Here is a 12970-nt window from a genome sequence, read left to right on the forward strand (position 1 = left end):
CATTGTGCTGGAATTTGTACAAAAACATACAGACTTGTTATCTGCTGAGAAGAAATTACACATTCAGCTGACCATGAGCTTCTTTACACAGCACATTTTACTGGATGACAGTTTTGTAGCAGTACAAGAAATGACCCCTTTTAATCATGCTGGAAATGCTTCATTCACGTTCCCCACCAAATTAATGGCAGTCATGTTTTCTCCACTTACTAAGCAGTTCATGACACATATAGCCCTTTACATTGATCTTACAAGATTTCCTGTGCAAAATTTTCCAATTTCCCTTTTGGAAATTGGAAAAATAGGAAAATTTTCAATTTTCAAAATTTTCCAATTTCCATTTTCATCACTGCCACTGCTCATCTCTCAAATATCTCTAAAGATTTTGTCCAAATCTGAATTTCTGAATAATGTCATCTCCTTTAGGGAGTTACGAACAGAAGGAGAATACACAGAACGAAGTACCAATCAGCTGGACTCTTCTAAAAGAAACACTGGGGTTTTACTGGAAAGGACGCTTGAACAACAGAAGTCAAACAAAAAATCTCCAAACCTAGGAATCTATATTTAGTATTTAAACAAAAAATGGCAAATATTTGAGTTCCTGCACTTGTTGCTGCTATTATTTTTATTTTGCAGAGTGCAAATAGTTCCCAATACAACGGGTAGCTTTCCCATAACACACAAAGTGTCACAGTCCCACTGCACACCCACCAGTGATCCAGTTCGTCCACTAATCTGCTTCCAGTGGTCAAACTAATGCCTTGGAACAAAATGCAAGCACCCCACACCCCCACAATCATACATTTTGTACAGGTTTGTGACATGCAGGATTCTTTCGTTTCTCCTCAGAAGGCGAGAGGAAAAGGAGAGAAATCACTTGAAGCAAGAGGATGGAAACAAAGGGTGGGACTGGCAAGGGTCAGGTTGCAGGAGAAGAGGTCATGGGGACAGCTTAAGTTGTCCATAAGGTTCCAGGCCTATTTCTTGGAAAAAAAGGGAGAAGGAGATGTGGAACTGGTAAAAAAAGGTGCTAAACATTTCTATGAGTTGTTGGCTGCCTTCAAAACCTATTAAATTGAGTGGCCTCTTCTGCAGAAGGGGGATGCAGCACTTTGCAGCACTGGATCCAAGGTGAGTAAAGACAGGGAAAGATGAGAAGAAAACAGGATGTAGAGGTGGAAAAAAAGAGACAGTAAATCTGAGAATCAAAACCTGAAAATTCAATAAGCTTTAGGACTTAACCACTATGCTTAAGGCGAGGAAGGCCCAATAAAGAAACCAGTAATGGGCAAGTGAAAACTACATTAAATGGTTGCTCTGTTAGTCTTAAATCTTTGTCTTAACCAAGCCAACCAAAGGCATAACTACTTTAAGCAGCAAAGCACAGCATGGACTTTCTTGTGCTGGTGAATCCATGTGTACCAGAGTACAGAGTGGTGCAAACACACCGGCTCAGAAGCACAACAGCCACGGTGATTCAGGGCTGTATGTGAGCAAATGAGCTATCCCACAGCAGTAGCCCCTAAGCCAGCAGCAAGGTCATGCAGCTCACCCGAGAGGTATCCCCACACAATCCTGCACCGTGATGTGCAACCAAGATGGGGGAAGTTTTCCCCTCTGCTCTGTTTTGTGCTGTAGATGTACCCAAAAAAACTGACCAGCTAGTTCTCTGAGGACCCCGAACCTTTAAGACGCTGCTGCCACAGAAACTGAACTAAAAGAGCCGCAGTGGTATCATACTGCTGACCTTCAGGCAGCTTCGATGGAGCCTCACACCACCATGAAACATAAGGCACATGGTTCAGCCTCTGAGGAGCAATCAGCACTGCGTGTGGCTAGTGATTGTGCAGTTAGGCAGGCAGGCACACAAAAAACACACCCAGCATGAACGAGAACCTTCCCTTCACCAGCCCTTTCAAAATTCAGCTGCCTGGAGGTTTTTCTCTTCGCCTAGATTAGGGAGCTGAGTAAATACCATTGCCCGTCACCGTAAGAGCTACACAGAGCTGTTTTCAGAGATTGCATTAAATAGACTCAAACAGCCTGCTCACAAAAATCCACAACTAATCAAATTTTCACTCAAGTCAGCAACGTTGTATGATAACTCTTACCAGTCTTTTGTTTTGTTTTTCCATTTATGCTAATCACATATTATTTCTGTGTACCAAGAACCCACGCTATCCAAATATAGACATTAGTAACTGAGATCCACTGCTAAGAGGTCTCTTAGCATGAAGGGAAGCACCCAGGCAGATCTTTAATATCTGACTGGCCACTCGAAAAGTAAGTACTTGTCTTATTCTGAACAAGGAGTACAGAAAAAAACAAAATAAGTTTGATGCTGATGATTACACGTGTTTCAACACAGGTATTGAGCATCATAAATCATTTAATGGACTCTTAAGAGAAATAGACTGCATGCTGAGACCACAGATCTGCTCCTTCAGTGATGGTTTGGCTGAACATAGGGGATTTTATCAAACCATCCAAGCTGGAGACCCATGCTGATAGGTCCAGTCCCTTTCTTCTAGTTCAGTGGTTATTTCCTACCTATATAACTGATTAAATTAAGCAGCAATTGGGAACCACTCCAAGATCTTTCAACAAAAACATGCTTAAATGCAAAATAACGTTGAAGAGACAGTAGCTTTGGGGGCACGCAGCCACGTGCAATTCTCACCTTAGCAAGTCAGTATCAGCCAACTGGAGAAGTGCTTGATTAATGTTTCTAAAAGAGAATAGCTTCCCCCCCTAAAAAATATCCTCCTTACTGTCACATGCAAATGCTTGATCAGATAAGCAGTTTTAAATTTTATACCACCGCACTCTGGATATACATCTACAGCATCAACTCTTTTGGGGAAGCAGTGACAAAGGCTGTTCCCTCAGAGCTCTCCTGCTATTTAAGTGAATTGCAACAGACAATTTCTGCAGGAGAATTCTTTTGGAACTGTTTCTAACAAAACATACAGAAAATGTAGGAAAAGGTTAAAAAACGAAAGAAGGAGGGCTGTGATAGAAACTGCCAGAAATTGCCTTTAAGAGATGTTTTTAAAGCCAGATACAGCCATGTGAGTTTGCCAAAATTACCGTTTTCTCTGCTACATGCAGATAAGTCTACAGCTCCCCACATACGTGCTGCTTCTTAAAAGTAACAGATGGAGAAGGAACAGCTATGGTAAGCATGATTTTTTACTGCAATATTTAAGTCCTGATGTAAGCATCTCAAAAGAAATGCATAACACAGAGTTTCTCTGACACTTCCCTTGGCCACCTCCAGTTCCCTGAAGTCGACCCTCTATTTAATGGCTCCCCCACACTAGGAGTTTCCCTGAAATACAAGAGGTAATAGCAGTGCTATTTATAAAGTTGCTAAGTTGGATCTAGGTAACAAAGAAGAAAAGCACTACCTTTCTAGAACTGGAACAGGACAAGCTACTCCTGCCTCTCTAAGCCACAGAAACCTTGGAAAGTCACACATATTAACTGGCACGCTGACAGGTCTGAGGTGTGGTGCGGCTACCATGGGATGTACAGTCAACCTGGGACTTGAATGAGTTCCTTGTATGGCTTCAAGAGGAGCAATAAAGCAGATCCCACTGAGATTTCTGAGCAGGAAATGTCATTAAAAGAACATATTGGGGAAGGTGATGGAGAACTGATTCAGCTTTTTGTTCCTGACCAGAATGATGCTTTATTCTCATGGAAGAAGAAAATTCACTTTAAATCAGGTAAGTGTTATCTATGAAATAAGAAATTCCCTCACAATATGAAACACTTACATAGGGCACTAAGCAAGGAAAGTTTGCTCTAGCTGTACGGACATCTGTGACTCAGAACAAACCTTCACCAAGATTCTGCACTTGTTAAAGTGAAAACGATGGGGAAATGGTCTTTTCCTTCTTACCAAGGATACCAGTTACTTACTAATTTTGCCTTTATGAAATTCACATGGCAAGTACCTCTCTTTCACGTAGCACTTTTTATAAGATTTATAAAATGTTATATACTGACACACAAGTCACAGCTGTGTTGTTCCAGAGGGAACAACTGCCCGAGATACCTGCTGTGCAAGGAATGGGTAATGTTCCTCTGATTGGGACAATCTTCAGCTAATTAAGGTTCATGCAAATGCAAAAGCAGACTTTTTTTTAACCAGCCAGGGGTAGGAATAACATCTAGCAGCTTTAAAGACATCTTCCAATCAGATGGGTATGACTAGTCAAAAATACATTTCTCCTTTTTAACATGCTGATTTGATTTGCTTGAATGAACAATCTGTTGTAGCTCCCCGTGTTTCAGATTTTTTCAGATTCAGAGATTTCAATCTCTGCAGAAAATAATGCAAGGCTCAACATTGCTCATAAAGTAACAATTTAGGACAGAACGTATAAGTAAATACCGTAGTGTCTCCTGGTCATGCACATGCATTATTCCTTCTTTGCACAAACGTGTTTGTACTTTTGATCATGCCTACGGATTTCACTGACATCATTTATTATTGCTAATCTGGTCAATTCTATTTTTTGTCAACAACACTGAAGCAAATGAAGAACATCAGTTTCTTTAAAACTTGCCAAAATTTTCGCAGCCTACCCACAATCTCCTATTTTTCAGTACTAAAATGTTTACAAATGAGCAATCTTTAGCAGATTCTACCCCAATAAAAATAGGTCTAATTTCTTTGTAATGACAATACCAGATATAAAAAAAGAAATGAAAGCTATATTCTGTCTGAAAGATTTCAGTGGAAAAATTCAAGTAAGCCTTTGTTATATTTTTTTCTTTACAGATCCTAGCAACAATGTCAATAAAGCTATAAGAGAAAAATTGAGCAGCTAACCATTAGACTGAGAACCTTTTGCATTAACAGGACACAGACAAAAAAAAAGGCTACCATTCTTCAGATTTGCTGTGGCATTGGCATATCTGACACTTTTAAGAATTTCTTTTTTAAATCCTCCTTTTGCTCAGGCAAAAAGATAAAGTATAACTAATTTCAGAGAACCAATTCCCATCATCATGGATGACCTTGTTAAAATGATCCAGCTGTAAATGTAAACCATCTGTAAAACAAATGTTTTAGGGCATCTAAAGCATAAAAATTAGTAAAAAAATTTGGGATTGATATAGGCATATTTTCTGTGCAGGTTCTCGTAAGTAAAGTTTTAAGAATTAACACTCACTTCCTATTTCTTTGTGAGCACGTTTCTTTCCCTTTTTCAGTTGAATTTTCAATACATAGCTTTTGATTTACTTCTGTAAATCAACTGTCTTTGGGTATATTTTATACCACTAGTTATAAGATGCTTAATTTAGAGTGTGAATTAATTCAGTGGTGTTATTCTGAATTTACAGTGTTTTAACGTGCACTAACAGCACCTTATGGAATTCTTACCAGGAACAGTTGCTGGCTTCAACTTTAAATTCCAGGTTTTATTAGGCAAATTACTCCTTAAGTCTTCCACTAATTAAGCCACTATTTCATTGGAATGATGTGCATATACAACATAAATGAATTCTGCCCAGATTTAATTGCTCGTTTCTCATGCATATGACAGTAACATTAATGTACTCGCTGTTACATTTTAGCATTGTTTACTGCTGTTAGAGGTACTATTGTGGAATTCAGTATTTTTATCGATGTGCAAGCTGCAGTTACTACAAACAGAAAATGTTCTCTTTGACAAAATAATATTTTGGGGCATCAGAGCACATTATCATTTTATAATAACAATATTCATAATACTAATGAGGTAGTCCGTTAGTTCCAGACAAGCAGTTATGAAGACAGGTAGACAGGTGCATGCAGCATTTTCTTCCATGGTCCCAAAGGGCCAGGCAAAGCAACTTATCATTATTCCATTCAACAACTGGCCCAAGACAATTACACTGACTTTCACAGGGTCACTCAGGAATCACCAGTGGTACAGAAATAAATTCCTGAACCCTACAGGACTGTATATCTGCAAAGCAGTAACTTCTCAGTCCATGGCCTGACTCCACTGATCATGTATATCTGAACCAGACTTAATGAGCAACTTTGGAAGTTCTGTTCATTGACACTTTGTCTAGAATGAAAAAAAAAAGGTCTATTCTGGAAAAAACTTTTAATCCATAAAATGGATATTTTTTAAAATCATAAATCTGATGTAAATGGGAATGGATTAGCTGTAGACAGTTTTTTTAGAATCTAAGATCACATTTTTGTTGTCCTTAGGCAGCGCAATAGTATACAGATATGTCACTGTCACTGATGCACAGCCATGAAGGGATAGCAAACCCCACTGTTATGCAGATACTGTTACTGTGGATATGTTTAAATGATGCAGTATCGCAATTTTGATCAAGCTTGACAACTAAAAGGGGGAAAAAGGAGCAACTCTGTGAGAGGAAAAATGCAACAATCTGACCCAGGGTCACTACCATATATAGGTACTAGCATATATTTGTTTTTTTTTAATTATTTAAGGACATGCAATGATGCTGTTTCCATTTTTATGAACATTTCAACAAATTCGATGTCCTACTGTCTTTCTTTTTAAGATGACTTTATGGCCTTTAGATTTTTTTCAAGAAATACAAATTTAAAAAAAAAAAAACAACCCTGTGTTTCAACCAGGCATTGGGGTGAATCTCTACCAACTTTTAGACAAGCACTCCTCATGATAAGGATGCTTTTTCTTTGGATATTGTGATGCCATCTGATTTTTGAGACTCCATTGACTATTTGCACGTGACAGTTTGCTTGACTTTTGTCTAACCCTTCTTTGCAATGAAAATGTCAGCATTAACGACTGTGCAGTGTGAACTGACCTTTATGATAGCCATCTCAGGGGCATGCTGCCACTACAATGGTGTCTCACCTTCTGCTTCACCTTTTCTATTCCCTTCTGCCTGCAAAAGTAGTCTGGCTGAAAAACAGCTTGTAAAAACAAACAAAGATTCATTTTTGGATACATTAGTTCTCAGGGTTGGTTCACCACATGGTGCAATGTTTGTGCTGACATAATGCAGGATATGGAAACGTGTGGTTTAGACCTATGACAACTTCTTGCAGCAGCCAGAACTTATTCTCAGAGAGGCAGTGAAGCTTATAAAAGGTAAATGGGTTGAAAACAGTTGAAGATAGAGGTCCAAACAGACATAAGTGAGAGCTCTTTGATAACCTCTTTTACTGACTGGTCTGTATAGAGAGCTACACTTGCTGTTCTGTCTCAGATGGGATTCGCAAAGGTAAATCATCAGCAGTCTGTACAGTTCTTTAGCCACAAAAATAATGTAAGAAATGAGTACAGATGAACAGCAACATATTCCTCAATACGATATTAACATATGAGAGAAAAAAATAGTCTAGATTTCATAGTGTGTCTGCACTGACTTAGTCCTAACAGAAACATCTGCCTGTGCTTAACTTCACTAATTCTGTAGATTTCACTCAAATTTTAAAAGATACTTTGCAGTACTTGCCCATTACTGCTGCAAGGACACCTCAAGTGCAAATTGCCTCTTTTGTGGCAACAGCTTTAACAGAACTAAAACTTGTCACAATACAGACAAATGGCAAAATCAGATACGATGATAAAAAATGCACATTTTTATAGTATGACTGTATGCACACAAGGCATTTCTGCTGGCTTGGATATGTATTTCAGGAATCACATCACTTAACATCTATGCCTGTGGGAATCTGTAGTGTAATCCCGAGCAGCACATTCTTCACCTTTTTTTTTTTTTTCCGATATCAGACCATTACTGAACATTGATTTAACAATGTATGACTATCCTTAAACACTCTTCATGGTTGGCAGTACTACAAACAAAGAAAGCAGCAGTAAGAAACACATGTGCATGTGTGTATTTATGTGGTATATAAAAAAACTGCTAAATAAAACTGCACGGTCACAAAGCAGGAAAGGCTCATTACTGCCACAGAGTATCTCACGTATTTAGAACCACATAATAGGCCTAGAGCAGATGAAGTAGGATTTTTAAGATATGCTAAAAGGTAAAGAATTCTAAATAATGCTAGTGCTAAACATGAAAATTAAAGAATTACCTACCAAGCCAAAATATTTGATAGACCATATGGTCCTTTACTTTATACTGCTAAGACTGGATTTTAGGAGTAAGAATACTGTATTATTATTGTAACAGTATACTAATTATGCAAGACAACTGTTTTCCAGGCAAAATGCAAAATACTTAACCACCAGGGATGAACAGGCTCCACCATGGAACCTCAAGGATTTATTTGCTCCAGTAGTTTTGTTGTGTTCAACTTTATCATTATATGCTTACAGCTGGCAGGTTTACCATGTCACATTAATTTATTTCAGAACATACTGTGTCACTTTAAAGCTGCCAAGAACACAGTATTAGACAAACCTTATTGCAAGCCACTTATAAAGACTACACAACCACTAAAGGTTCATCTTCTTTATTAAAAAGTTCTCCACTCTTTCTGCCCCCAGCTACTTTATGTTCCTGTAATAAATACCATCCACGTTAGCCATTTTTTCAACATCCTCAATATTTTGCTTCTAGAAACTGTTTCCACAAGGACAATGGCATGAGGTGCTTTACTTGTGGCCAACCTGCTTAGCAACCTGCAGCAGGATCAAAGACGGAGGCACTGTTGGTGTGAGTGCTCAGTGCAGCCCTGAGAGGCAACATGCCCGAGTACCTATATCATATTGGTTGGCTATTGACAAACAGTAGGTGTCAGATGGTAACAGGAAGCAGAGAATGTTAATTCAATGCACCAGAGAGCATTAGTCATGCTGGATGGCCACAGTAAGTTCTAATGGCCAACTAATTAGAGATACAGGTAACAAATCTTGGACTTTCTGGCTTCCCTTATTCCTCCCACCTTTCAGGACACACAAGCCCAGCCACACTTTATAAGTAACGAAAAAGAGCAGTGTTAGGCACCCAGCTTAAGCAAATTTGTGTTGCTTCCACACAAAAATAAAACAAACAAACCAAGTAAAACAAAAAGAGAAAGTCTGTAAATCTTACTCCATGAATTTCTGCTAACAGCACCTCTGCCACTATATACTTCCCCATCACTGAAGCGTTCATCATCAGAGTGTTTAAAGGCTGTTCAGCATACAAATTGATTTGAGAAAAAGAAATACCCTAAATATTAATCCTGTAGAAGCAGATAAACATACTATGCTCTGCAGATTTAAAGATGGCTAAACGATAGTTCACAAGAATGGGAGAAAATGAAACAAAATGAACATAAGGCTACAGGTAATATAAAGGTCTTTTGTCATCATAATTATACAAGCAGTTGGATGTTTTTCAAACAGAGAAAATACAGCATTAATACGCCTGACACAAAGAACTTAAATGATCATTTTGCAGCAGAAAATAGCTTATTTTGAATATAAAATAAATAAACAGAACAAATAAACACTTGTTTGCTTTGACTTGCAGCTTTGCAAGCATTTTAAAAAAATAGTATCTGGAGCCTAAACAAAGTATTTTCCCAAGTGTAACTCATTTATCAGCATAATTCGCAAAGTAATACAAGCAGTTTAGGAATATGAATGTGAGTAACTTCCAGAACAATTTAAAACCACAAGTGCATTTGTGTTCTTTGTAAAAAGAAAAAAAAAATGGAAAAAAGAAAATAAAAAAGAACTTGCGTTCCTAAATCCCTTGGATTTTTTGAAACTACAACCTCTCTACAAATTATTTATACAAAAGAATAGTAACCATAAAATATGACATATGTAAGATACTGTAGTATTAATTAACACTTCTGATTATCAAAAAGGACTTAGAAAATTTTTGCAAGTACATGTATATATATTAGTTGCCCCAGTGATTAAAATTTGTAAGATGCCATTCAAGAGCTTTTAGAAAGGGATTTTTTTTAAGCTATTTCCTTAACTCTCTGCTGTTTAAAACCACAGTGCTTTATCAGTCCCTACAGAAGTTCACAGAAATTTTCTTGGGACTTAGCTAAGCAATACAACATATGCCTCTCATCTGTGCACACAATAAAGTCTGGGACCAAAGTGCCAAAGTTATTAGCATGTTGTTACTTTATGTCATGCTGTATGCATCTGTGATTTGCGTGTGCCAAATACTCCCTCTACGGAACAGTGTCCTCACCTTCCACCTTATGCATCTTCTTACGTGAATGTTTCCAATTAAGCAGAACTCCTAGATATGTGTATCTGAAATAAGTGGCTGTGATCCAAAAATTTTACTGCTCAAATTCATCTTTATGGGAGGGTCAATTCCAGCTTTGGGACTGCTTTACATTTAAATTTTGAAATGTCAAGTTGGGAAATGTTTGCATTTGCTGATTTGGTTCAGATAAGATAGTAAGCTTTTATTTATTTTTTTTTTCCTAAAAAAGAAGTTGTGTTATGGTTTGGGTCAATTTTTGGCATACTTATTCAAATGCCATAATGATTACATCATTAAAAAAATGCTATTACACAGATCATCATTTCAAGCACTGCAAAACGAAGATGTAGAAGTACGGAAGCAGCTATCCTAAACCTGTATTACAGGTCACATAGGTGATATGGAATAGGAACTTAAAGTTGCTCACCTTCCTCATCTGAAACATCCAGAACCTCAGTCATTGTTTCAGGTACATTTAGCTTGTGCTTCTCTGTTACAGTCTGCAAAGACAGAATCATCAATCCTCAAATTAAACACCAAAAGAGGCAGCAAAGTTTATAACAGAATATTTTCAACAGCAGCAGAAGTGAGGATCTGTTGAGACATTTCATAATGTGATTCCCCTTTCCCTAACTATATTTTTCAACATTACTTCAGAAGCTCCTGTTCTCAGTGCTGTATAGGGTGACATTTACTCTGGCAGAGAAGTACTACAACACACACACACAAAGGTAATGAGCTAGTCAGAAGAGAAAAAAAAAAAAAAGAAAGAATAGCAAGTTCACAGCAAATTTATTTATAAATGGTGCATGCAGAACAATTCGGTTCAGTGTTTCCAAGATGATTTTAAAATGAATTAGGTAATGTCTACAGAAGAGATTCACGAAGTTGCATGTGGCATATGGAAATTATTAAATCGTAAAGCATTTGGAAATGAAGTTATGAATGATGTGAAATTTTGAAACTGAAAAAAGATGTGAAGGATCTACACAGATCACTAGAAACATTTCTTTCTCCTCCACTCCCCCCAGAACTGACTACACTGCATATTAATGGTATCCCTTTAATAAATCATTTGTATTCCCCCATATCATGTATACATCAGAACAATGTTATTTGGAGATTCTGATTTTGTGGTACAGGGCAAGCATGGGCCAAGTACAGCTCAAAAGACACTAAGTGCAAGAGCACAGAGCAGGAGAATGCTGGAAGATTTTTTTTATATGTGATTTTATCTGCATAAATGACTTCCAGGAGGAAACACGAGATGCCTAGGGGTGCTGAATTAAGAATGGAGGATATCCTTTTGGCATCCAGATAGACATCAGAAAAGTAGATAACACAATGAGAGAAGCTGCAAGAAGTGCAAGGTGTGAGAAAGCTGTCTGAAGTAAGCTCTTCAGTGTTCCAATACAAAAGACAAAATGTCAGGGACTTAAACAAGAGCAGTGATCATAACAGCATTAGTCACAACAGAAAAATAAATATTTCCCTGGCTCCACCCAGCTCTGTACAGTCAGCTGAACTGAGGAGCTGTGGAGGGGAGTGAACTCGTCACCCCTCGAGGCATGTGGCAGCAGATGTGCCCCTTTGGCATGGAGGGGAATGTCAGGAGACCGTGGGTGTTGTGAAACTCCCACTGAGGTAGTAGTTCACTCCCCATTGTGGATGGTATCTATCAAGCATAAATTAACATCATACGCAGAAGCAGTGAAAGAGCATACAATCTGAGTGCTAATTAATGTCAGCCAAATCCCCAGGACTTTACGCAACGTGCTTTTGGGAAAATGCCCATTGATATCAAGCAGCGAAGTCAATAGCCGTTACCATCGCACAAAACCTACCAGGTATTTTCCAGATTCTGCCTCATATTTCTACTTTTCTAACAAGCTGACAAAGATGACATTCTTAATTACTCTAAGATACTGCACTTGCAAAACTAACAAAGTTACCAATAGAGTAATTACTTTGGAAATTTGTTTAAAGAGCCTGCTTTACATTTTTGAAAATTTATTTAACTGTGACAGCAGTTCTCAATTCTCCTGAGGTACAGGGAAAGGACAATGACATTTGTTTCAAATGGTAATCCCAATTAGGTCTCCTAAACTTACTTTTAACCATGATTCAGGAAATCAGTTATTTCTGCTGCAGTGCTTTTTGTAACACATGTGCTGTGTTGAAAAAAATCGTTTATATTCACTGGATGCCTCCACCAATATGTTTGACTTTTCCCCCTGCATCCCTACAGTTTATCACAGATACAAATGCAGTAGGGTGACAAAGCCAGCTGTGACAGATGGAGAGCATGCTATTGTTCAGGTGACATTGACCTTGTCTCTTCAACAATACAGCAATGAGTTAACAAATGCATCCTACACTAAAAAATAATAATAATAAAAAAATATCACTGGCACCATGCTAAAGAAATAAACCCAAGTGAAGGGGGCTGTGCATTTTTCAAGTGAAATACCAAAGTGTACATAAGCACCAATTTACTGGCATCCTAATTGCCATTATAATAATATTTACACAAATTGTAACACAGATTTGCTATTGCCAGTTTGTGGGTTCCCCAGGTAAAATAACAGAAAAGTCAGGAAAACAAAGGCAGAAGGAGATGATCAAGTTCTGAAGAAAGGGGAAAGAAGTGGACTGCCTAGGAGTCACAAATGCTAGTTTTTGCATGTTTGTTGTATTACCAAAATTTATTTAAGAAAACTTGTTTCCCCAGTTTGGCTTATGTACAAAACCCATTGACTTAGAAGAACAGAGAAGTGAAAGGATGCTACAATACACGGATCCACAAGCTACAGGTGTA

The 12970-nt window shown here is 37.9% G+C and overlaps 1 protein-coding gene across 1 annotated transcript in view; it reads right to left on the minus strand.

Moving 5' to 3' along the window:
- The window catches only part of ANK2 (ankyrin 2), a 165832-nt gene that overhangs the window by 67260 nt on the left and 85602 nt on the right, over window positions 1-12970 (minus strand). The window contains exon 23 of the mRNA XM_050710362.1: window positions 10580-10652. Within this exon, the coding sequence (XP_050566319.1) occupies window positions 10580-10652 (73 nt within the window). The remainder of the gene's footprint in view (window positions 1-10579; window positions 10653-12970) is intronic.

Source organism: Cygnus atratus, chromosome 4 (genome assembly GCF_013377495.2).
Source record: "Cygnus atratus isolate AKBS03 ecotype Queensland, Australia chromosome 4, CAtr_DNAZoo_HiC_assembly, whole genome shotgun sequence".
In the NCBI taxonomy this organism is placed as follows: Eukaryota; Metazoa; Chordata; class Aves; order Anseriformes; family Anatidae; genus Cygnus; species Cygnus atratus.